At 39.6% G+C, this 26,901-nt stretch overlaps 2 protein-coding genes across 5 annotated transcripts in view; both read left to right on the top strand.

The window, feature by feature from the left end:
- Positions 1–26,901, top strand: part of LOC133545650 (quinone oxidoreductase-like) — a 29,917-nt gene that overhangs the window by 2,976 nt on the left and 40 nt on the right. The window contains exons 2-9 of one of the 3 annotated variants that reach the window (XR_009804897.1): positions 1,896–2,048; positions 11,822–11,985; positions 13,254–13,305; positions 13,984–14,133; positions 15,984–16,085; positions 18,515–18,610; positions 26,541–26,701; positions 26,801–26,901. The exon at positions 26,801–26,901 is cut by the window's right edge and continues 40 nt beyond it. Coding sequence is in view for 2 of the 3 variants with exons in the window: in XM_061891417.1 (XP_061747401.1) it covers positions 1,896–2,048; positions 11,822–11,985; positions 13,254–13,305; positions 13,984–14,133; positions 15,984–16,085; positions 18,515–18,610; positions 21,747–21,908 (879 nt within the window). In the remaining variant the exon portion in view is untranslated. Of the gene's footprint in view, positions 1–1,895; positions 2,049–11,821; positions 11,986–13,253; positions 13,306–13,983; positions 14,134–15,983; positions 16,086–18,514; positions 18,611–21,746; positions 26,317–26,540; positions 26,702–26,800 lie in introns of those variants that run through there. The other 2 variants (XM_061891418.1, XM_061891417.1) reach the window with 2 other exon arrangements.
- Positions 26,867–26,901, top strand: part of LOC133545649 (uncharacterized) — a 39,973-nt gene continuing 39,938 nt past the window's right edge. For both annotated transcript variants that reach the window (XM_061891416.1, XM_061891413.1), the window contains exon 1: positions 26,867–26,901. This exon is cut by the window's right edge and continues 100 nt beyond it. The gene's annotated coding sequence lies outside the window, so the exon portion shown is untranslated.

Below are 26,901 nucleotides of genomic sequence, written 5' to 3'. Positions count from 1 at the left end.
GTGTTCTAGAATAAGGACAGGGAGTGGATGTGTGTGTTCTAGAATAAGGACAGGGAGTGGATGTGTGTGTGTGTTCTAGAATAAGGACAGGGAGTGGATGTGTGTGTTCTAGAATGTGAAAAGGAATACTTGAATCTATCTGTGGCAGCAAACGAGACATTTACTTTCGCTTTTGCATCCCCACTCAACACAACTGTGGTGCGTTCAAGGACCCCTGCTTAAAGTTAGTGGTGTCAGGAGGTTGTAAAGGAGATGCACTCCTAAAAACACAATCATAATAATAATTCATATTTGGATTGCTATCATCCATGGATAACAATCATCTTAAAACAATATTTTCATATTAATCACAACCAAATAATACCAAAATCTCAACATTCTGGATATTAGGGAAGTGCAAACAATAATTTTACATCAGAATCGCGATTCTTATTTATCCTCATTCTAAATCAGTCCAAAATCCATCCAAAAATGGGAAAACATTTTTTGGGCTATTTTTCATCCTCTGAACCTAAAATTCATGCATTTTGAGACATGTCTCCATCTTGCAAGCATGCTAACTCTTATTCTTATTACAAGCTAATGTTAGCATGCTAACTCTTCTTATTATTACAAGCTAATGTTAGCATGCTTACTGTGCTAACTTTCCGGACACGGAAAGGATTGACAGATTGATGGCTCTTTCTCGATTCTTGCTAACTCATGCTAACTCTTCTTATTATTACAAGCTAATGTTAGCATGCTAACTCTTCTTATTATTACAAGCTAATGTTAGCATGCTAACTCTTCTTATTATTACAAGCTAATGTTAGCATGCTAACTCTTCTTATTATTACAAGCTAATGTTAGCATGCTAACTCTTCTTATTATTACAAGCTAATGTTAGCATGATAACTCTTCTTATTATTACAAGCTAATGTTAGCATGCTAACTCTTCTTATTATTACAAGCTAATGTTAGCATGCTAACTCTTCTTATTATTACAAGCTAATGTTAGCATGCTAACTCTTCTTATTATTACAAGCTAATGTTAGCATGCTAACTCTTCTTATTATTACAAGCTAATGTTAGCATGGTAACTCTTATTATTAATACAAGCTAATGTTAGCATGCTAACTCTTCTTATTATTACAAGCTAATGTTAGCATGCTAACTCTTCTTATTATAACAAGCTAATGTTAGCATGCTAACTCTTCTTATTATAACAATCTAATGTTAGCATGCTAACTCTTCCTATTATATCAAGCTAATGTTAGTATGCTAACGTTATATGCAAGCATTTTTTACAAATTGTAAAGTAATAATATCATGACTGTTGATACTTGGTATCACAGAAGTATGTTCACTTTTCCAAAGTCATCATGCTAGTGTTAGCATGCTAACCTTTTTAGCTAAATCTGACCGTTTGAACCTAAGATTAAAGGGTTTTGAGACATGTAAGCATGCTAATTGTTGCCATTATACCAAACCAGCATTAGCATGCTAACATTTTATGCTAGCATTTTGACCTATTGTATTTGTGTAAACCTGAATAAGATGGATCCTGATACTTGGCGACATCTTAGAAGTAACCAAATTTCCCTCCAATTTTTCATATGTGTGAGCAAACTCCATAACTCCTTGAGGCTTCAGTGGCGCACATGTGAGCCACGGCAGACGTGCACACTGTTATGCGCTTATCTTTTTATTCAATTGTGTGTGCGGCCTAAATTTGCCGTGCGCAGAGGACGCGTGAGCACAGGCGCGTACCTTAGAAGGAACGTTGATGGTAACTTTTCCAATGTCATCATGCTGGTATATATATGTATATATGTATATATGTATATATGTATATATGTATATATGTATAGATATAGTGTATATATTTCATGTGTGTTCCATGCGGTGTGCTGCAGGTGTTAATTGGAGTGCGTGCGTGCGGAGTGAACCCGGTGGAGACGTACATCCGAGCTGGGACATTCGGCCGCCAGCCCGCTCTGCCATACACACCTGGCACTGACGTAGCTGGGGTGGTGGAGAGTGTGGGAGATGGTGTCACAGCAGTCAAGGTAGTCCTCTCCTCACTTCCAGTCATCAGTTGTCTTTTACCATAGGGCTGCGTGCCAATAGACTTGTAGTTCTCAGCTGTGTAATACACTTGTCCACCACTGGTGGCAGTAATGACAACATCACACAAGTACTCAGGTGTAATACACTTGTCCACCACTGGTGGCAGTAATGACAACATCACACAAGTACTCAGGTGTAATACACTTGTCCACCACTGGTGGCAGTAATGACAACATCACACAAGTACTCAGGTGTAATACACTTGTCCACCACTGGTGGCAGTAATGACAACATCACACAAGTACTCAGGTGTAATACACTTGTCCACCACTGGTGGCAGTAATGACAACATCACACAAGTACTCAGGTGTAATACACTTGTCCACCACTGGTGGCAGTAATGACAACATCAATCAATCAATGTTTACTTATATAGCCCTAAATCACTAGTGTCTCAAAGGGCTGCACAAACCACCACGACATCCTCGGTAGGCCCACATAAGGGCAAGGAAAACTCACACCCAGTGGGACGTCGGTGACAATAATGACTATGTGGGACGTCGGTGACAATAATGACTATGAGAACCTTAGAGAGGAGGAAAGCAATGGATGTCGAGCGGGTCTAACATGATACTGTGAAAGTTCAATCCACAATGGATCCAACACAGTCGCAAGAGTCCAGTCCAAAGCGGGTCCAACTCAGCAGAGAGAGTCCCGTTCACAGCGGAGCCACCAGGAAACCATCCCAAGCGGAGGCGGATCAGCAGCGCAGAGATGTCCCCAGCCGATACACAGGCAAGCAGTACATGGCCACCGGATCGGACCGGACCCCCTCCACAAGGGAGAGTGGGACATAGAAGAAAAAGAAAAGAAACAGCAGATCAACTGGTCTAAAAAGGGAGTCTATTTAAAGGCTACAGTATACAAATGAGTTTTAAGGTGAGACTTAAATGCTTCTACTGAGGTGGCATCTCGAACTGTTACCGGGAGGGCATTCCAGAGTACTGGAGCCCGAACGGAAAACGCTCTATAGCCCGCAGACTTTTTTTGGGCTTTGGGAATCACTAATAAGCCGGAGTCCTTTGAACGCAGATTTCTTGCCGGGACATATGGTACAATACAATCGGCAAGATAGGATGGAGCTAGACCGTGTAGTATTTTATATGTAAGTAGTAAAACCTTAAAGTCACATCTTAAGTGCACAGGAAGCCAGTGCAGGTGAGCCAGTATAGGTATATATGTATGTATATATGTATATAAAGGTATATACAGTATATATGTATGTATATATGTATATAGAGGTATATACAGTATATATGTATGTATATATGTATATAAAGGTATATACAGTATATATGTATGTATATATGTATATAAAGGTATATACAGTACAGGCGTAATGTGATCAAACTTTCTTGTTCTTGTCAAAAGTCTAGCAGCCGCATTTTGTACCAACTGTAATCTTTTAATGCTAGACATGGGGAGACCCGAAAATAATACGTTACAGTAGTCGAGGCGAGACGTAACAAACGCATGGATAATGATCTCAGCGTCTTTAGTGGACAGAATGGAGCGAATTTTAGCGATATTACGGAGATGAAAGAAGGCCGTTTTAGTAACGCTTTTAATATGTGCCTCAAAGGAGAGAGTTGGGTCGAAGATAATACCCAGATTCTTTACCGTGTCGCCTTGTTTAATTGTTTGGTTGTCAAATGTTAGAGTTGTATTATTAAATAGAGTTCGGTGTCTAGCAGGACCGATAATCAGCATTTCCGTTTTTTTGGCGTTGAGTTGCAAAAAGTTAGCGGACATCCATTGTTTAATTTCATTAAGACACGCCTCCAGCTGACTACAATCCGGCGTGTTGGTCAGCTTTAGGGGCATGTAGAGTTGGGTGTCATCAGCATAACAGTGAAAGCTAACACCGTATTTGCGTATGATGTCACCTAGCGGCAGCATGTAGATGCTGAAGAGTGCAGGGCCAAGGACCGAACCCTGGGGAACTCCACACGTTACCTTAACGTAGTCCGAGGTCACATTGTTATGGGAGACACACTGCATCCTATCAGTAAGATAAGAGTTAAACCAAGACAGGGCTAAGTCTGACATACCAATTCGTGTTTTGATACGTTCTAATAAAATATTATGATCGACGGTATCGAAAGCAGCGCTAAGATCGAGGAGCAGCAACATAGATGACGCATCAGAATCCATCGTTAGCAATAGATCATTAGTCATTTTTGCGAGGGCTGTCTCCGTCGAGTGATTTGCCCTGAAACCGGATTGAAAGGTTTCACATAGATTGTTAGACGCTAAGTGTTCATTTAACTGCTCCGCAACAATTTTTTCGAGGATTTTTGAAATGAAGGGAAGGTGAGACACCGGTCGGTAGTTTACCATGAGGTCAGGATCGAGGTTAGGTCTTTTAAGGAGAGGATGAATAACCGCTTTTTTGAATGCTAGGGGAACAGTGCCCGAGGAAAGTGATAAGTTTATAATATTTAGCACTGATGGACCTAATAATACAAAGAGCTCCTTGATCAGTTTCCCAGGAAGAGGGTCAAGTAAACATGTTGTTTGTTTTATTCCATTTACACGTTGTAACAATTCCTCTAATGTTATTTCCTCAAAACGAGAGAAACTATTTTGGAGGGCAGTATCCGCCGTATATACAATCGTGTCCGTGTTAATAGAACCCCGTTGTAGCTGGGACGCATTGTCTTTAATCTCCTTTCTAATGACTTCAATTTTCTTACTAAAGAATTGCATAAAGTCATCAGCTGAGTGGGTGGAGCTACTGGAAGGAGTCCCTTGTTGGGTTAGCGATGCTACCGTACTAAACAAAAATTTAGGATCGTTTTTATTACGGTGGATGAGATTTGAGTAATAATTAGCTTTAGCTAAGGTAAGCATGCGTTTATAAGTTATTAAACCATCACTAAATGCTTGATGGTGCACCTCAAGTTTAGTCGTGCGCCATTTGCGTTCCAGCTTTCTGCATAATAATTTCTGAGCTCTAGTTTCTTCTGTAAACCACGGGGTGCGCTTTTTTGGAGCCTTTTTTAACTTTAGCGGTGCTATGTTATCAATGGTTTCGCGCAGGGCGTCGTTAAAATTGTTAGTGAGGTTATCAATAGAGCCCACATACTTTGGGAATGGTGCCATTACCGAGGGCAGTAGGTCAGCAAGAGTTGTCGTTGTGGCCGTATTAATGTTGCGGCTGCTATAGCAGTTATTATTATTATTAGTTTGACGAACATGCGTCTGAACCTCGAATTTTATAAGGTAATGATCGGACAATACTTTAGTATACGGGAGTATCGTAACTTTGGAAGCGGTGATCCCCTTGACAAGCACTAGGTCTATCGTATTACCGTTGCGATGCGTGGGTTCATTTATTATTTGTGTGAGACCACAGCTATCAATTATACTCTGGAGCGCTACGCACGGTGGGTCCGATGGGGTATTCATGTGGATATTAAAGTCCCCCATTATGATTATATTATCGGCGTGTGTCACTAGATCAGCAACGAACTCTGAGAATTCATTGATAAAGTCCGAATAGGGCCCTGGGGGGCGGTAGATAACAGCCAGGTGTAGAGGCAGCGGTGTGACAGACCTCATAGTAAGCACCTCAAACGATTTATATTTATTATTTATGTTAGGACTAAGGTTAAAGTTTTCGTTGTATATTAGTGCGACCCCCCCACCCCTTTTAAGCGGACGGGCAATATGCGCATGTGTAAAGTTAGGAGGACATGCCTCATTTAGCGCAAAAAAGTCGTTTGGTTTAAGCCAGGTTTCGCTGAGACCGATGACGTTAAGATTGTTGTCTCTGATAATATCATTAACTAACAACGTTTTGGGAGACAAGGATCTTATGTTTAAAAAACCTACATTATAGGTAGTGGGCTGTTTTAGGGAATTTTTGATCAAATTATCCGTAGTAGCAATATTAATAATGTTGTGTTTATTATGCCCAGTGCATTCAGTATAATTACGACCATATCTAGGAATTGATACGACGGGAATGTTCCGATTGTTTGATTGTTGCTTTGATAAACTGCACGCATCATGGTTAGCCACCTCAGTAACGGGGATGTTCCGATTGTTTGTTTGTTGCTTTGATAAACTGCACGCATCATAGTTAGCCACCTCAGTAAAACACATGTCCAACTCTGAAACACTCAAAGCAGAAAAAACTTGTTCTAATTTAACAGACTCCTTACCCAGACCAGTAGTCTCGCATTTTCCATCTAAATCCGTCTTCAGGGTGGAGGGAAGTGGTGTACTGTGGGGATTAGCCTTCTGCTTTGTTTTTAGCCCCGCTCGACATCCGCGTTTCCGATCACACCGCTGGCGTCTGCTCCGTAGACGGCCCCCGCTGCTACTAGACTCCCCTGCTTCACAGGCCGCTGGATGTAGCCGCCGATGTATCCCCAAGCTAGTTAGCATGTTTAGCACGCCCGCGTCTATCAGTCCAAAACGGCCCAATATGTCCATATCCAGAAGTGTCTGGCGGTCGTACGTGATCACGGAGTGACCACGATGCGAGCCAGCCATGAAGTATGCAGAACTGTCCGGCATTTCCGCCAAATGTTCCATCTTTAGCAAGAGCACGGCAGTGTCGCAGCCCGTCCGGGCGCCGCCATCTTGCTCTAGCCATCACACAAGTACTCAGGTGTAATACACTTGTCCACCACTGGTGGCAGTAATGACAACATCACACAAGTACTCAGGTGTAATACACTTGTCCACCACTGGTGGCAGTAATGACAACATCACACAAGTACTCAGGTGTAATACACTTGTCCACCACTGGTGGCAGTAATGACAACATCACACAAGTACTCAGGTGTAATACACTTGTCCACCACTGGTGGCAGTAATGACAACATCACACAAGTACTCAGGTGTAATACACTTGTCCACCACTGGTGGCAGTAATGACAACATCACACAAGTACTCAGGTGTAATACACTTGTCCACCACTGGTGGCAGTAATGACAACATCACACAAGTACTCAGGTGTAATACACTTGTCCACCACTGGTGGCAGTAATGACAACATCACACAAGTACTCAGGTGTAATACACTTGTCCACCACTGGTGGCAGTAATGACAACATCACACAAGTACTCAGGTGTAATACACTTGTCCACCACTGGTGGCAGTAATGACAACATCAAACACACAGAAGGAGCTAAATTCATAGTTCCTTAAGCGCCAAAATGATGACTAAAGTGCGAAAGCTGCATTTTCATTTGCACTTTAATTGTATTGGCAGTTCATTCAGGAAACATTTATATATATGATGATGATTTATCATTCAGGAAACATATTGCTGTTGTGCATTATCACCATTGTATCAACACCTCTATCATGCATTATCACTATAGTATCAACACCTCTATCATGCATTATCACCATAGTATCAACACCTCTATCATGCATTATCACTATAGTATCAACACCTCTATCGTGCATTATAACCATAGTATCATCACCTCTATTGTGCATTATCATCACCTCTATCATGCATTATCACTGTATTATCATCACCTCTATCGTGCATTATCACCATAGTATCAACACTTCGATCATGCATTATCACCATAGTATCAATACCGCTATCATGCGTTATCACCATAGGAATGACACCTCTATCATGTGTTATCACCATAGTATCATCACCTCTATTGTGCATTAGCACCATAGTATCGACACCTCTATCATGCAATGTTACCGTAGTATCATCACCTCTATCGTGCATTATCACTGTACTATCATCACCTCTATCGTGCATTATCACTATAGTATCAACACCTCTATCGGGCATTATCACCATAGTATCAATACCGCTATCATGCATTATCACCATAATATCAATACATCCATCATGCGTAATCACCATAGTATCATCACCTCTATCATGCATCATCACTATAGTATCGACACCTCTATTGTGAATTATCACCATAGTATCGACACCTCTATCGTGCATTATCACCATAGTATCATCACCGCTATCGTGCATTATCACCATAGTATCAACAACTTTATCGTGCATTATCACCGTAGTATTATCACCTCTATCATGCATCATCACTGTATTTTCATCACCTCTATCGTGCATTATTACCATAGTATCAACACCTCTATCGTGCATTATTACCATAGTATCAACACCTCTATCGTGCATTATCACCATAGTATCAACACCTCTATCATGCATTATCAACACCTCTATCATGCATTATCACCATGGTATCGACACCTCTATCGTACATTATCACCGCAGTATCATCACCTCTATCGTGCATTATTACTGTAGTATCATCACCTCTAGCGTGCATTATCACCATAGTATCGACACCTCTATCGTGCATTATCACCATAGTATCATCACCTTTATCGTGCATTATCACCAATGTATCAACACCTCTATCGTGCATTATCACCATAGTATCAACACCTCTATCATGCATTATCAACACCTCTATCATGCATTATCACCATAGTATCGACACCTCTATTGTACATTATCACCGCAGTATCATCACCTCTATCGTGCATTATTACTGTAGTATCATCACCTCTATCGTGCATTATCACCATAGTATCGACACCTCTGTCGTGCATTATCACCATAGTATCATCACCTCTATCGTGCATTATCACCAATGTATCAACACCTCTATCGTGCATTATCACCATAGTATCAACACCTCTATCATGCATTATCAACACCTCTATCATGCATTATCACCATATTATCGACACCTCTATCGTACATTATCACCATGGTATCATCACCTCTATCGTGCATTATCACCATAGTATCAACACCTCTATCATGCATTATCAACACCTCTATCATGCTTTATCACCATAGTATCGACACCTCTATCGTACATTATCACCATGGTATCATCACCTCTATCGTGCATTATCACCATAGTATCAACACCTCTATCATGCATTATCACCATAGTATCGACACCTCTGTCGTGCATTATCACCATAGTATCATCACCTCTATCGTGCATTATCACCAATGTATCAACACCTCTATCGTGCATTATCACCATAGTATCAACACCTCTATCATGCATTATCAACACCTCTATCATGCATTATCACCATAGTATCGACACCTCTATCGTACATTATCACCATGGTATCATCACCTCTATCGTGCATTATCACCATAGTATCAACACCTCTATCATGCATTATCAACACCTCTATCATGCATTATCACCATAGTATCGACACCTCTATCGTACATTATCACCATGGTATCATCACCTCTATCGTGCATTGTCACCATGGTATCATCACCTCTATCGTGCATTGTCACCATGGTATATTCACCTCTATCGTGCATTGTCACTGTAGTATCATCACCTCTATCATGCATTGTCACCATGGTATCATCACCTCTATCGTGCATTGTCACCATGGTATCATCACCTCTATCATGCATTATCACCATAGTATCGACACCTCTGTCGTGCATTATCACCATAGTATCATCACCTCTATCGTGCATTATCACCAATGTATCAACACCTCTATCGTGCATTATCACCATAGTATCAACACCTCTATCATGCATTATCAACACCTCTATCATGCATTATCACCATAGTATCGACACCTCTATCGTACATTATCACCATGGTATCATCACCTCTATCGTGCATTATCACCATAGTATCAACACCTCTATCATGCATTATCAACACCTCTATCATGCTTTATCACCATAGTATCGACACCTCTATCGTACATTATCACCATGGTATCATCACCTCTATCGTGCATTGTCACCATGGTATCATCACCTCTATCATGCATTGTCACCATGGTATATTCACCTCTATCGTGCATTGTCACTGTAGTATCATCACCTCTATCATGCATTGTCACCATGGTATCATCACCTCTATCGTGCATTGTCACCATGGTATCATCACCTCTATCATGCATTGTCACCATGGTATATTCACCTCTATCGTGCATTGTCACTGTAGTATCATCACCTCTATCGTGCATTGTCACCATGGTATCATCACCTCTATCGTGCATTGTCACCATGGTATCATCACCTCTATCGTGCATTGTCACCATGGTATCATCACCTCTATCGTGCATTGTCACTGTGGTATCATCACCTCTATCGTGCATTATCACCAAAGTATCAACACCTCTATGGTCCGCCAAATGGATATTGTGCATCCAATGAAGTGGGTATCATTCCCATTTGAAGCGATACTTCCATCACTTGATCCGATCCTGCAGGTTTGGTACTTTAGTATCAATAGTTTGATACCACAAAGATGTCACATTTATCAATGAAAAAGTCTTGTTTAATGACACATGTGATTGTTAATTCCAGACATTAGATGTCAGTCCTGTAAAGGATATCTACGTATGTTGTCTAACCAGGAAGTAGCTTTTTCCATCAAGCCCAGTGTGTTATGTTGCGCCCTACAACGTGTTTACACTGTAAGTGGTGTGCTTATCACTCACCGGCTGATTGATTTTAACATTCATCTTCGATGTACTTTCCATTACTGCATTTGGAGGGGTGAAAATCGCCACGTAAAATTGCTAATGCTAATAGTAGCACGTCTGTGGCAAATCCAATGTAAATTAGTATCAAGTTAGCACATTTTGGAGGAGTGAAGTGTTACTCTGGAAAATTGCAACATTACTATCTGGCCTGTGTGAGAGAGTAACACTTTCCCACTCTAGTTAGCAGGGCCCCATTGTCTCATACTGTGATGGAACACTGTGATGTACCTTTGTACACAATCCAACTATCTGGCCTGTGTGACAAAGTAACACTTTCCCACTCTAGTTAGCAGGGCCCCATTGTCTCATGCTGGGATGGAACACTGTGATGTACCTTTGTACACAATCCAACTATCTGGCCTGTGTGAGAGAGTAACACTTTCCCACTCTAGTTAGCAGGGCCCCATTGTCTCATGCTGTGATGGAACACTGTGATGTACCTTTGTACACAATCCAACTATCTGGCCTGTGTGACAAAGTAACACTTTCCCACTCTAGTTAGCAGGGCCCCATTGTCTCATGCTGTGATGGAACACTGTGATGTACCTTTGTACACAATCCAACTATCTGGCCTGTGTGACAAAGTAACACTTTCCCACTCTAGTTAGCAGGGCCCCATTGTCTCATGCTGTGATGGAACACTGTGATGTACCTTTGTACACAATCCAACTATCTGGCCTGTGTGACAAAGTAACACTTTCCCACTCTAGTTAGCAGGGCCCCATTGTCTCATGCTGGGATGGAACACTGTGATGTACCTTTGTACACAATCCAACTATCTGGCCTGTGTGAGAGAGTAACACTTTCCCACTCTAGTTAGCAGGGCCCCATTGTCTCATGCTGGGATGGAACACTGTGATGTACCTTTGTACACAATCCAACTATCTGGCCTGTGTGAGAGAGTAACACTTTCCCACTCTAGTTAGCAGGGCCCCATTGTCTCATGCTGTGATGGAACACTGTGATGTACCTTTGTACACAATCCAACTATCTGGCCTGTGTGACAAAGTTAACATTGTCTCCCAGACTTGTGCTGGCTCCACAGTGCATGAAGGAACATGTGCTGCTGGACTCTTCAACAAACCTGAGAAAGACAATTTAGTTTGTATGACTCGAACAAGAACATTTCCAACAAAGTGTGAGGACTTTGATGTTTTGATCTGTGACTGGTAAATGTTGCTCTGCAGGCCGGAGACCGTGTTTTTACCACGGCCTGCGAGTCTGGAGGGTATGCAGAATTTGCGCTAGCCACAGAGGAGAGTGTCCACAAACTGCCGGACACTTTGGACTTCAGACAGGGAGCGGCCATCGGCATCCCGTACTTCACCGCCTACAGAGCTCTGGTTCACAAGTAAGTCAACCTCCTCTGAAGACTTTAGCATCCTGTACTTCACCGCCTACAGAGCGCTGGTTCACAAGTAAGTCAACCTCCTCTGAAGACTTTAGCATCCCGTACTTCACCGCCTACAGAGCGCTGGTTCACAAGTAAGTCAACCTCCTCTGAAGACTTTAGCATCCCGTACTTCACCGCCTACAGAGCGCTGGTTCACAAGTAAGTCAACCTCCTCTGAAGACTTTAGCATCCTGTACTTCACCGCCTACAGAGCTCTGGTTCACAAGTAAGTCAACCTCCTCTGAAGACTTTAGCATCCTGTACTTCACCGCCTACAGAGCTCTGGTTCACAAGTAAGTCAACCTCCTCTGGAAGACTTTAGCATCCCGTACTTCACCGCCTACAGAGCGCTGGTTCACAAGTAAGTCAACCTCCTCTGAAGACTTTAGCATCCCGTACTTCACCGCCTACAGAGCGCTGGTTCACAAGTAAGTCAACCTCCTCTGAAGACTTTAGCATCCCGTACTTCACCGCCTACAGAGCGCTGGTTCACAAGTAAGTCAACCTCCTCTGAAGACTTTAGCATCCTGTACTTCACCGCCTACAGAGCTCTGGTTCACAAGTAAGTCAACCTCCTCTGAAGAATTCAGAATGACAGCTTTGAACATCAACCTGTCCCCACGTGTCAAAAAACATTTATTTACCACCTCATGTTTTATAATTCTTATCATAAATTAGGGGTGCGCAGAAAATAGATTTACACCCGATTGTTATTCATCCTCATTCTAAAGCAGTTTATAATTCTCAAAAATCAATCAAAACAAAAGAATAATTTTAACTAATTCTGATAATTTCAACCTAAAATTCATGGTTTTGAGACATGTCTCAGTCTGCCTGTTCTTATTGTACCAAGCTAACGTTAGCATGCTAACATTTTATGCCAGCATTAACACTCCAGTGAACTGTATGTTGTCCTCCTTCTCGCTACTCCCTAGAAACTATCCACTCCCGTAGCAGCCAGGTGCCTTCCACCTGCTCTCCCTCCCCTCCGAACTGAGCCTACTCCACCCCTCCAGGACTATGTTCAGTGTATCAAGAACCACATCTCTCTCACTCTGCGCCTTTTTGCTTTCATACCTGCTACAAATCTAAACTGCCTTTTTGAGATGCCCGCGCGCTTCTTAAATAAATGAAGGAAAGACAATTTTGTTTGACTACTTTACTAGAAAAACCGAAGAGAAACGGCGGTAGGAAAAGAGCGAGTGAATCCTGTAAATGTGTTGCAGGGCCCACGTGAAGCCTGGAGAGACCGTCCTCATCCATGGAGCCAGTGGAGGGGTGAGATCCTCCTGCCTTCACCACTATACGTCACACCCGACCACTTCTTCTTAGATCCTCCTGCCTTCACCACTATACGTCACACCAATCACTTCTTAGATCCTCCTGCCTTCACCACTATACGTCACACCAATCACTTCTTAGATCCTCCTGCCTTCACCACTATACGTCACACCCGACCACTTCTTCTTAGATCCTCCTGCCTTCACCACTATACGTCACACCAATCACTTCTTCTTAGATCCTCCTGCCTTCACCACTATAGGTCACACCCGACCACTTCTTCTTAGATCCTCCTGCCTTCACCACTATACGTCACACCAATCACTTCTTCTTAGATCCTCCTGCCTTCACCACTATACGTCACACCAATCACTTCTTCTTAGATCCTCCTGCCTTCACCACTATACGTCACACCAATCACTTCTTAGATCCTCCTGCCTTCACCACTATACGTCACACCAATCACTTCTTCTTAGATCCTCCTGCCTTCACCACTATACGTCACACCAATCACTTCTTCTTAGATCCTCCTGCCTTCACCACTATACGTCACACCAATCACTTCTTAGATCCTCCTGCCTTCACCACTATACGTCACACCAATCACTTCTTCTTAGATCCTCCTGCCTTCACCACTATACGTCACACCAATCACTTCTTGTTTTGCGGGCACAGGTGGGCTTGGCGGCGTGCCAGCTGGCACGTGTCCTGGGCCTCAGGGTGTTGGGCACCGCAGGGACCAAAGAGGGAATGGAGCTGGTCGCCAGAAATGGAGCTCACCTGACGTTTAATCACCGAGAGAAGGACTATACCAGCCAAATCATGGTACTGCACACTCCCAGAAATGCTAGAAGCTTCTAGAGCAGACAGTAAAATACTTGTTTGTAATATTCTGACTCTATGGCCAAATCAAAATAATATTACTAATATTTATAATGCAGACAACCACCATAATATTCTATGTATACTTCAATAAATATCCTATTTTCCGGACTATCGAGTGCAGCGGTATATAAGCCACACCCACTAAATTTTAGAAGAAAAAATATGTTTCCATATATTGGCGGCAGATATATATTTAGTTAATGTTTATCTATATACCTTTTAACTGTTTCCACAAGGTGTCTGTAACAGGGCAGTAAAACGGCTGATCAACCAAAACAGAAGTCATGGTCATGGACCCACTAGCTTCGCAAGCTAGCTCTACAATCAGCTAAACAGACTCAATTACTCCATGCTGACATTTTGCGAATTTAAAAAGTGAAACAACACAAAAAGAATGCCATTGTAAGTTAATAATACCAACACAGACACTTTTAAACATGTTAGCTAATGCTAAAAACGCCAACTACATTACAATAGCATGTGCAAATATGCATGAAAACACTCCTACACACATGGGACACTTTAGTTAACAAGAATTGTTTGAGTTAAATTGTAAAACTTACAAATGTTGCTTGGAGGGAAGAATGAAGAATCAATATGAGTAGAAACGCTCTGGAAATGTCTTAAAAGAAGAGCAATGCAGCACCTGCATCGTCCAAAAGATGGCGCCATGGCATAAACAATAACACACCTCTTCAGTGTATTCTTTTTTTTCTTCAAAACTGTCAGCCAAGAAAAACCCACAAGTTAGCCACACCGTTTTATAACCAGCAGGGTTCAAAGCGTAGGAAAAAAGCGGCGGCTTACAGTTTGGAATTTAGGGTAGTTGATGATGTATTGGCCAGTCAGGTCAGTCTTTGCTAAAAAGTCTACCTCAGTAAGTATTATTAAGCAGCAGCTGTTTGATTATAACGTGCATTTTAGTTGTACTTTTTATTTGCACATTTGGAGGGCTTGTGATCGCCATGTAAAGATGCTAATGCTATTTAGTAGCATGTCAACAGCAAAGCCAACGCCTGTTAGCGCATTAAACAGACTACTATCCAATCAAATAATAAGCAATCCTGTACAATATACAAAACACTGTACAAATACAAAATACTGTACAAATACAAAACACTGTACAAATACAAAATACTGTACAATATACAAAACACTGTACAAATACAAAACACTGTACAATATACAAAACACTGTACAATATACAAAACACTGTACAATATACAAAACACTGTACAAATACAAAACACTGTACAAATACAAAATACTGTACAAATACAAAACACTGTACAAATACAAAATACTGTACAATATACAAAACACTGTACAAATACAAAACACTGTACAATATACAAAACACTGTACAATATACAAAACACTGTACAATATACAAAACACTGTACAAATACAAAACACTGTACAAATACAAAATACTGTACAAATACAAAACACTGTACAAATACAAAATACTGTACAATATACAAAACACTGTACAAATACAAAACACTGTACAATATACAAAACACTGTACAAATACAAAATACTGTACAATATACAAAACACTGTACGAATACAAAATACTGTACAATATACAGAACAAGACAAATAACAATCAGTGTCGCACTGGGGCCCTAGTTAAGTGTGTGTGTGTGTGTGTGTGTGTGTGTGTGTGTGTGTGTGTGTGTGTGTGTGTGTGTGTGTGTGTGTGTGTGTGTGTGTGTGTGTGTGTGTGTGTGTGTGTGTGTGTGTGTGTGTGTGTGTGTGTGTGTGTGTGTGTGTGTGTGTTGCAGGAAGCCACAGGACGACAGGGAGTGGACGTGATCGTAGAAATGTTGTGTAATGTCAACCTGAAGAAAGATCTCCAGATGTTGGCGCCTGCAGGACGTGTGGCGGTCAGTAACACACAGGAGCCTTTTGTTCAGAGGTGACACTTACTGTACATACTGTACATACTGTACATACTCTACATACTGTACATACTGTACATACTGTACATACTGTACATATTTACAAACCACAAAAGCAGTAAAGTTGTCAGCTGGTGTAAATGGGAAATAGAAAGAGAATACAACAAATCCTTTTCAACTTATATTCAATAGACTTCAAAGACAAGATATTTCATCTTCACACTGACATCCTTTGCTATTTGTTGCAAATATTAGCTGATTTGGAGTTTGATGGCTGCGACATGTTTCAAAAAAGCTGGCATGAGTGGCAGAAAAGAGCGAGAAAGTTGAGGAATGCTCATCAAAGACTTATTTGGAACATGGCACAGGTGAGCAGGCTAATTGGGAACAGGTGGGTGCCATGATTGGCTATAAAAGCAGCTTCCATGAAATGTTCACTCATTCACAAACAAGGACGGGGCGAGAGTCACCACTTTGTCAACAAATGCCTGAGAAAATTGTTGAAGAACAACTTTTCTCAACAAGGAATTTAGGAATTTCACCATCTACGCTCCGTAAGATTATCAAAAGGTTGAGAGAATGTGGAGAAATCACTGCATGTAAGCCATGATATGACACACCTTCCATCCCTCAGGCATCAAAAAGCCACATCAGTGTGTAAAGGATATCACCACATGGGCTCAGGAACACTTCAGAAAAGCACTGTCAGTAACTACAGTTGGTCGCTACATCTGTAAGTGCAAGTTAAAACTCGACTATGACATTGAAAATGTGTGAAGGCTAAACTATGAGGCAGGAGACTGTTGAACAACTTCAGCTGTAACTTCAAAAATGTGTCTCCTCAGTTCCTAAACCTGCACTGAATGTTGTTCAAAGGAAAGGCCATGTAACACACTGCTAAAAATGTAACACACTGCTAAAAATGTAACACACTGCTAAAAATGTAACACAATGGTAAAAATGTAACACACTGTTAAAAATGTAACACACTGCTAAAATGTAGCACACTGGTAAAAATGTAACACACTGCTAAAAATGTAACACACTGTTAAAAATGTAACACACTGCTAAAAATGTAACACACCGGTAAAAATGTAACACACTGGTAAAAATGTAACACACTGCTAAAAATGTAACACACTGCTAAAAATGTAACACAATGGTAAAAATGTAACACACTGGTAAAAATGTAACACACTGCTAAAAATGTAACACACTGCTAAAAATGTAACACACTGCTAAAAATGTAACACACTGGTAAAAATGTAACACACTGGTAAAAATGTAACACACTGGTAAAAATGTAGCACACTGCTAAAAATGTAACACACTGGTAAAAATGTAACACACTGGTCAAAATGTAACACACTGGTCAAAATGTAACACACTGGTAAAAATGTAACACACTGGTCAAAATGTAACACATTGGTCAAAATGTAACACACTGGTCAAAATGTAACACACTGCTAAAAATGTAACACACTGCTAAAAATGTAACACACCGCTAAAAATGTAACACACTGGTCAAAATGTAACACATTGGTCAAAATGTAACACACTGGTAAAAATGTAACACCCTGGTCAAAATGTAGCACACTGGTAAAAATGTAACACACTGGTCAAAATGTAACACATTGGTCAAAATGTAACACACTGGTCAAAATGTAACACACTGCTAAAAATGTAACACACTGCTAAAAATGTAACACGCCGCTAAAAATGTAACACACTGGTCAAAATGTAACACACTGGTCAAAATGTAACACACTGCTAAAAATGTAACACACTGCTAAAAATGTAACACGCCGCTAAAAATGTAACACATTGGTCAAAATGTAACACACTGGTCAAAATGTAACACACTGCTAAAAATGTAACACACTGCTAAAAATGTAACACGCCGCTAAAAATGTAGCACATTGGTCAAAATGTAACACACTGGTCAAAATGTAACACACTGCTAAAAATGTAACACACTGCTAAAAATGTAACACGCCGCTACAAATGTAACACACTGGTCAAAATGTAACACACTGGTCAAAATGTAACACATTGGTCAAAATGTAACACACTGGTAAAAATGCCTGTTTTGAAACATACATTCTAACTTCATGATTATTTGCAGAAAACAAGAAAGCTACAGAGTGTGAAGATGAAATATAGTAGTACTACATGTGAAATATAGTAGTACTACATGTGAAATATAGTAATACTACATGTGAAATATAGTAGTACCACACGTGAAATATAGTAGTACTACATGTGAAATATAGTAGTACTACATGTGAAATATAGTAGTACTACACGTGAAATATAGTAGTACTACATGTGAAATATAGTAGTACTACACATGAAATATAGTAGTACTATACATGAAGTATAGTAGTACTAATAGTTGTCTGACATGTGTTTAGGTGGTGGGCTCCAGAGGCCCCATTGAAGTGGACCCCAGGGACACCATGACCAAAGAGACCAGCATCATTGGAGTCGCTCTCTTCTTCTCTACTGCGGTAAACCTTTATCTACTCACTACTACTGAAGTAGTACACACCCTCAGTACTACACATGATCCAGTGATAGTCTCAGTACTACTGCAAGTGATGAAGTAGTACACACCCTCAGTACTACACATGTACACATGATCCAGTGATAGTCTCAGTACTACTGCAAGTGATGAAGTAGTACACACCCTCAGTACTACACATGATCCAGTGATAGTCTCAGTACTACTGCAAGTGATGAAGTAGTACACACCCTCAGTACTACACATGATTTAGTTAAAGTGCAGCTGAGATAGTCTCCATCACTCCCTGCAAACCTGAAAAGGACAAGCCGTAAAAAATGGATGGATAAATAGATTTAACATTTAGATTTAGCATTCGGATTTCACCTTTAGATTTAGATTTAGATTTACATGAAGTATGTTGCTTTAGATTTCACATTTAAATGTAACATTTACATTTAGATGATATGTTGGTCATTTGGACTTTTCACCCGGGGGTTCTGTTCTAAACTCTTCTCAGCCACTTTTTGCCATTTTTAAAAACACTTTTTTGTCCTTAAAGACATCAGAAGTCTGACTGAAGAAAGTGGAATGTCTACTGTGGAGGACATTGGGGGTTTGAAACATGCTGAGTCAGACTTTTACTGGAAGCACAAGTCCCTGGATTTGTGTACATTGTACACCAATATAGCAGTAGTCAGCACTTTACATGTACATGCAGTACTTCACAGTACATTGTGTGTACATGCAGTACTTCACAGTACATTGTGTGTACATGCAGTACTTCACAGTACATTGTGTGTACATGCAGTACTTCACAGTACATTGTGTGTACATGCAGTACTTCACAGTACATTGTGTGTACATGCAGTACTTCACAGTACATTGTGTGTACATGCAGTACTTCACAGTACATAGTGTGTACATGCAGTACTTCACAGTACATTGTGTGTACATGCAGTACTTCACAGTACATTGTGTGTACATGCAGTACTTCACAGTACATTGTGTGTACATGCAGTACTTCACAGTACATTGTGTGTACATGCAGTACTTCACAGTACATTGTGTGTACATGCAGTACTTCACAGTACATAGTGTGTACATGCAGTACTTCACAGTACATGGTGTGTACATGCAGTACTTCACAGTACATTGTGTGTACATGCAGTACTTCACAGTACATAGTGTGTACATGCAGTACTTCACAGTACATTGTGTGTACATGCAGTACTTCACAGTACATTGTGTGTACATGCAGTACTTCACAGTACATTGTGTGTACATGCAGTACTTCACAGTACATTGTGTGTACATGCAGTACTTCACAGTACATTGTGTGTACATGCAGTACTTCACAGTACATTGTGTGTACATGCAGTACTTCACAGTACATTGTGTGTACATGCAGTACTTCACAGTACATTGTGTGTACATGCAGTACTTCACAGTACATTGTGTGTACATGCAGTACTTCACAGTACATAGTGTGTACACGCAGTACTTCACAGTACATAGTGTGTACATGCAGTACTTCACAGTACATTGTGTGTACATGCAGTACTTCACAGTACATGGTGTGTACATGCAGTACTTCACAGTACATGGTGTGTACATCCAGTACTTCACAGTACATAGTGTGTACATGCAGTACTTCACAGTACATGGTGTGTACATCCAGTACTTCACAGTACATGGTGTGTACATGCAGTACTTCACAGTACATTATGTGTAGATGCAGTACTTCACAGTACATTGTGTGTACATGCAGTACTTCACAGTACATAGTGTGTAGATGCAGTACTTCACAGTACATAGTGTGTAGATGCAGTACTTCACAGTACATAGTGTGTAGATGCAGTACTTCACAGTACATAGTGTGTAGATGCAGTACTACACAGTACATAGTGTGTACATGCAGTACTTCACAGTACATTGTGTGTACATGCAGTACTTCACAGTACATGGTGTGTACATGCAGTACTTCACAGAACATAGTGTGTACATGCAGTACTTCACAGTACATTGTGTGTACATCCAGTACTTCACAGTACATAGTGTGTACATGCAGTACTTCACAGTTCATTGTGTGTACATGCAGTACTTCACAGTACATGGTGTGTACATCCAGTACTTCACAGTACATAGTGTGTACATGCAGTACTTCACAGTACATTGTGTGTACATGCAGTACTTCACAGTACATTGTGTGTACATGCAGTACTTCACAGTACATAGTGTGTAGATGCAGTACTTCACAGTACATAGTGTGTAGATGCAGTACTTCACAGTACATAGTGTGTAGATGCATTACTTCACAGTACATAGTGTGTACATGCAGTACTTCACAGTACATTGTGTGTACATGCAGTACTTCACAGTACATGGTGTGTACATGCAGTACTTCACAGTACATAGTGTGTACATGCAGTACTTCACAGTACAATGTGTGTACATGCAGTACTTCACAGTACATTGTGTGTACATGCAGTACTTCACAGTACATAGTGTGTAGAAGCAGTACTTGAGAGTACATAGTGTGTAGATGCAGTACTTGAGAGTACATAGTGTGTAGATGCAGTACTTGAGAGTACATAGTGTGTAGATGCAGTACTTGAGAGTACATAGTGTGTAGATGCAGTACTTGAGAGTACATAGTGTGTAGATGCAGTACTTGAGAGTACATAGTGTGTAGATGCAGTACTTGAGAGTACATAGTGTGTAGATGCAGTACTTGAGAGTACATAGTGTGTAGATGCAGTACTTCACAGTACATAGTGTGTAGATGCAGTACTTCACAGTACATAGTGTGTAGATGCATTACTTCACAGTACATAGTGTGTACATGCAGTACTTCACAGTACATTGTGTGTACATGCAGTACTTCACAGTACATGGTGTGTACATGCAGTACTTCACAGTACATAGTGTGTACATGCAGTACTTCACAGTACAATGTGTGTACATGCAGTACTTCACAGTACATTGTGTGTACATGCAGTACTTCACAGTACATAGTGTGTAGAAGCAGTACTTGAGAGTACATAGTGTGTAGATGCAGTACTTGAGAGTACATAGTGTGTAGATGCAGTACTTGAGAGTACATGCAGTAAGTAGTAGTTGACATGAAGGTGTGTCCACAGGCAGAGAGGCAGGAGTGTGCATCACTGTTGTACGCGGGCATGGAAGCTGGATGGTTGAGTCCGGTGGTGGGTGCCCAGTACCCTCTGGACCAGGCCGCCCGGGCACACCTGGACATCATCCAGTCTACTGGGGCCACTGGGAAGATAGTCCTCATCATGTGATCTCATGTTGACCTGGGATCAAGATGGTCCTCACCATGTGATCTCATGTTGACCTGGGATCAAGATAGTCCTCATCATGTGATCTCATGTTGACCTGGGATCAAGATGGTCCTCATCATGTGATCTCATGTTGACCTGGGATCAAGATGGTCCTCACCATGTGATCTCATGTTGACCTGGGATCAAGATGGTCCTCATCATGTGATCTCATGTTGACCTGGGATCAAGATGGTCCTCATCATGTGATCTCATGTTGACCTGGGATCAAGATGGTCCTCATCATGTGATCTCATGTTGACCTGGGATCAAGATGGTCCTCACCATGTGATCTCATGTTGACCTGGGATCAAGATGGTCCTCACCATGTGATCTCATGTTGACCTGGGATCAAGATGGTCCTCACCAAGGATCAAGAGGGTCCTGACCATGTGATGTCATTATTTACCAAAGAAGGTTGAAAGGTGGTTGATGTGATGTTGTGTGTTGTTGTCATGGTGATCATCTTTCTAGAAGTCTGGAAATAATCATCTTTCTTACTAAACATCTTTATTTTTTATATTGGGACAAAAGTGGCAAAGACTTGCATATATGTTCTATATCATGTGATGATGCAACATATGTTCTATATCATGTGATGATGCAACATATGTTCTATATGATGTGATGATGCAACATATGTTCAATATCATGTGATGATGCAACATATGTTCTATATCATGTGATGATGCAACATATGTTCTATATCATGTGATGATGCAACATATGTTCTATATGATGTGATGATGCAACATATGTTCAATATCATGTGATGATGCAACATATGTTCAATATCATGTGATGATGCAACATATGTTCTATATCATGTGATGATGCAACATATGTTCAATATCATGTGATGATGCAACATATGTTCTATATCATGTGATGATGCAACATATGTTCAATATCATGTGATGATGCAACATATGTTCAATATCATGTGATGATGCAACATATCTTCAATATCATGTGATGATGCAACATATGTTCAATATCATGTGATGATGCAACATATGTTCAATATCATGTGATGATGTAACATATGTTCAATTTGATGTGATGATGCAACATATGTTCAATATCATGTGATGATGCAACATATGTTCAATATCATGTGATGATGCAACATATGTTCAATATCATGTGATGATGCAACATATGTTCTATATCATGTGATGATGCAACATATGTTCAATATCATGTGATGATGCAACATATGTTCAATATCATGTGATGATGCAACATATGTTCTATATCATGTGATGATGCAACATATGTTCTATATCATGTGATGATGCAACATATGTTCAATATCATGTGATGATGCAACATATGTTCAATATCATGTGATGATGCAACATATCTTCAATATCATGTGATGATGCAACATATGTTCAATATCATGTGATGATGCAACATATGTTCAATATCATGTGATGATGTAACATATGTTCAATTTGATGTGATGATGCAACATATGTTCAATATCATGTGATGATGCAACATATGTTCAATATCATGTGATGATGCAACATATGTTCAATATCATGTGATGATGCAACATATGTTCTATATCATGTGATGATGCAACATATGTTCAATATCATGTGATGATGCAACATATGTTCAATATCATGTGATGATGTAACATATGTTCAATTTGATGTGATGATGCAACATATGTTCAATATCATGTGATGATGCAACATATGTTCAATATCATGTGATGATGCAACATATGTTCAATATCATGTGATGATGCAACATATGTTCAATATCATGTGATGATGCAACATATGTTCTATATCATGTGATGATGCAACATATGTTCAATATCATGTGATGATGCAACATATGTTCAATATCATGTGATGATGCAACATATCTTCAATATCATGTGATGATGCAACATATGTTCAATATCATGTGATGATGCAACATATGTTCAATATCATGTGATGATGCAACATATGTTCAATATCATGTGATGATGTAACATATGTTCAATTTGATGTGATGATGCAACATATGTTCAATATCATGTGATGATGCAACATATGTTCAATATCATGTGATGAGGCAACATATGTTCAATATCATGTGATGATGCAACATATGTTCAATATCATGTGATGATGCAACATATGTTCAATTTGATGTGATGATGTAACATATGTTCAATTTGATGTGATGATGCAACATATGTTCAATATCATGTGATGATGCAACATATGTTCAATATCATGTGATGAGGCAACATATGTTCAATATCATGTGATGATGCAACATATGTTCAATATCATGTGATGATGCAACATATGTTCAATATCATGTGATGATGTAACATATGTTCAATTTGATGTGATGATGCAACATATGTTCAATATCATGTGATGATGCAACATATGTTCAATATCATGTGATGAGGCAACATATGTTCAATATCATGTGATGATGCAACATATGTTCAATATCATGTGATGATGCAACATATGTTCAATATCATGTGATGATGCAACATATGTTCAATATCATGTGATGATGCAACATATGTTCAATTTGATGTGATGATGCAACATATGTTCAATATCATGTGATGATGCAACTATTGTTCAATCTGATGTGATGATGCAACATATGTTCAATATGATGTGATGATGCAACATATGTTCAATATGATGTGATGATGCAACATATGTTCAATATGATGTGATGATGCAACATATGTTCAATATGATGTGATGATGCAACTATTGTTCAATCTGATGTGATGATGCAACATATGTTCAATATCATGTGATGATGCAACATATGTTCAATATGATGTGATGATGCAACATATGTTCAATATGATGTGATGATGCAACATATGTTCAATATGATGTGATGATGCAACTATTGTTCAATCTGATGTGATGATGCAACATATGTTCAATATCATGTGACGATGCAACATATGTTCAATATCATGTGACGATGCAACATATGTTCAATATCATGTGATGATGCAACATATCTTCAATATCATGTGATGATGCAACATATCTTCAATATCATGTGACGATGCAACATATGTTCAATATCATGTGATGATGCAACATATCTTCAATATCATGTGATGATGCAACATATGTTCAATATCATGTGATGATGCAACTATTGTTCAATCTGATGTGATGATGCAACATATGTTCAATATGATGTGATGATGCAACATATGTTCAATATGATGTGATGATGCAACATATCTTCAATATCATGTGATGATGCAACATATGTTCAATATCATGTGATGATGCAACATATCTTCAATATCATGTGATGATGCAACATATGTTCAATATCATGTGATGATGCAACTATTGTTCAATCTGATGTGATGATGCAACATATGTTCAATATCATGTGATGATGCAACATATGTTCACTATGATGTGATGATGCAACATATGTTCAATATCATGTGATGATGCAACATATGTTCAATATCATGTGATGATGCAACATATGTTCAATATCATGTGATGATGCAACATATGTTCTATATCATGTGATGATGCAACATATGTTCAATATCATGTGATGATGCAACATATGTTCAATATCATGTGATGATGCAACATATGTTCTATATGATGTGATGATGCAACATATGTTCTATATGATGTGATGATGCAACATATGTTCAATTTGATGTGATGATGCAACATATGTTCAATATCATGTGATGATGCAACATATGTTCTATATCATGTGATGATGCAACATATGTTCTATATCATGTGATGATGCAACATATGTTCAATATCATGTGATGATGCAACATATGTTCTATATCATGTGATGATGCAACATATGTTCAATATCATGTGATGATGCAACATATGTTCAATATCATGTGATGATGCAACATATGTTCAATATGATGTGATGATGCAACATATCTTCAATATCATGTGATGATGCAACATATGTTCAATATCATGTGATGATGCAACATATGTTCAATATCATGTGATGATGCAACATATGTTCTATATCAAGTGATGATGCAACATATGTTCAATATCATGTGATGATGCAACATATGTTCAATATCATGTGATGATGCAACATATGTTCAATATCATGTGATGATGCAACATATGTTCCATATGATGTGATGATGCAACATATGTTCAATATCATGTGATGATGCAACATATGTTCTATATGATGTGATGATGCAACATATGTTCTATATGATGTGATGATGCAACATATGTTCAATATCATGTGATGATGCAACATATGTTCTATATGATGTGATGATGCAACATATGTTCAATTTGATGTGATGATGTAACAATAAACATGTCAACATCTGCAACTCAGTCTTTTCCATCAATTTCTACATGAAAGCAATTCAATAATCAATCATGATATTTAAATAAATGTAGAAGTCAATCATCACTTCATGATATTATTACACTATTGTCTATGTAATTCATCATTTGTAATATATATATGTATATATATATATATATATATATATATATATATATATATATACATATAAATATATATGTGTGTGTGTATGTCACGGCACATCAGTGTGCATTCATCCGCACTGAGAGTGTGCAAAGTGTGCACCAGACCAGCGGCAGCAAGCAGCTTCAATCAATCGCCAGCAATCAGCAGACCTGGAGCTGATGATCAGACCAGCCTGCTCAACCTGCTATCCCGGGCCAGAACGTAGTCTTCTGTTGTGTTCCGTAAGTGATCACATCATGCTCTATGCGCACCCTTGCTCTCTGTGTTTCTTCCTCGTGTTTGATTGGTCATGTTGTCTTTTCTTGTCCATCCTTCTGCAGACCTCCATTCCCGCATTGACGGTGCTGTGTGTTTCATCATTCCTTGTGTCCCCCCCTGCTTCCCAGACTGCCTCATGGACCTGGACCTCCCGCTTGGACAT

The sequence above is a fragment of the Nerophis ophidion genome, linkage group LG28 (genome assembly GCF_033978795.1).
Source record: "Nerophis ophidion isolate RoL-2023_Sa linkage group LG28, RoL_Noph_v1.0, whole genome shotgun sequence".
In the NCBI taxonomy this organism is placed as follows: Eukaryota; Metazoa; Chordata; class Actinopteri; order Syngnathiformes; family Syngnathidae; genus Nerophis; species Nerophis ophidion.
The sequence above is the reverse complement of the archived record's forward strand: the minus strand, read 5'-3'. Positions and strand labels throughout refer to the sequence as shown.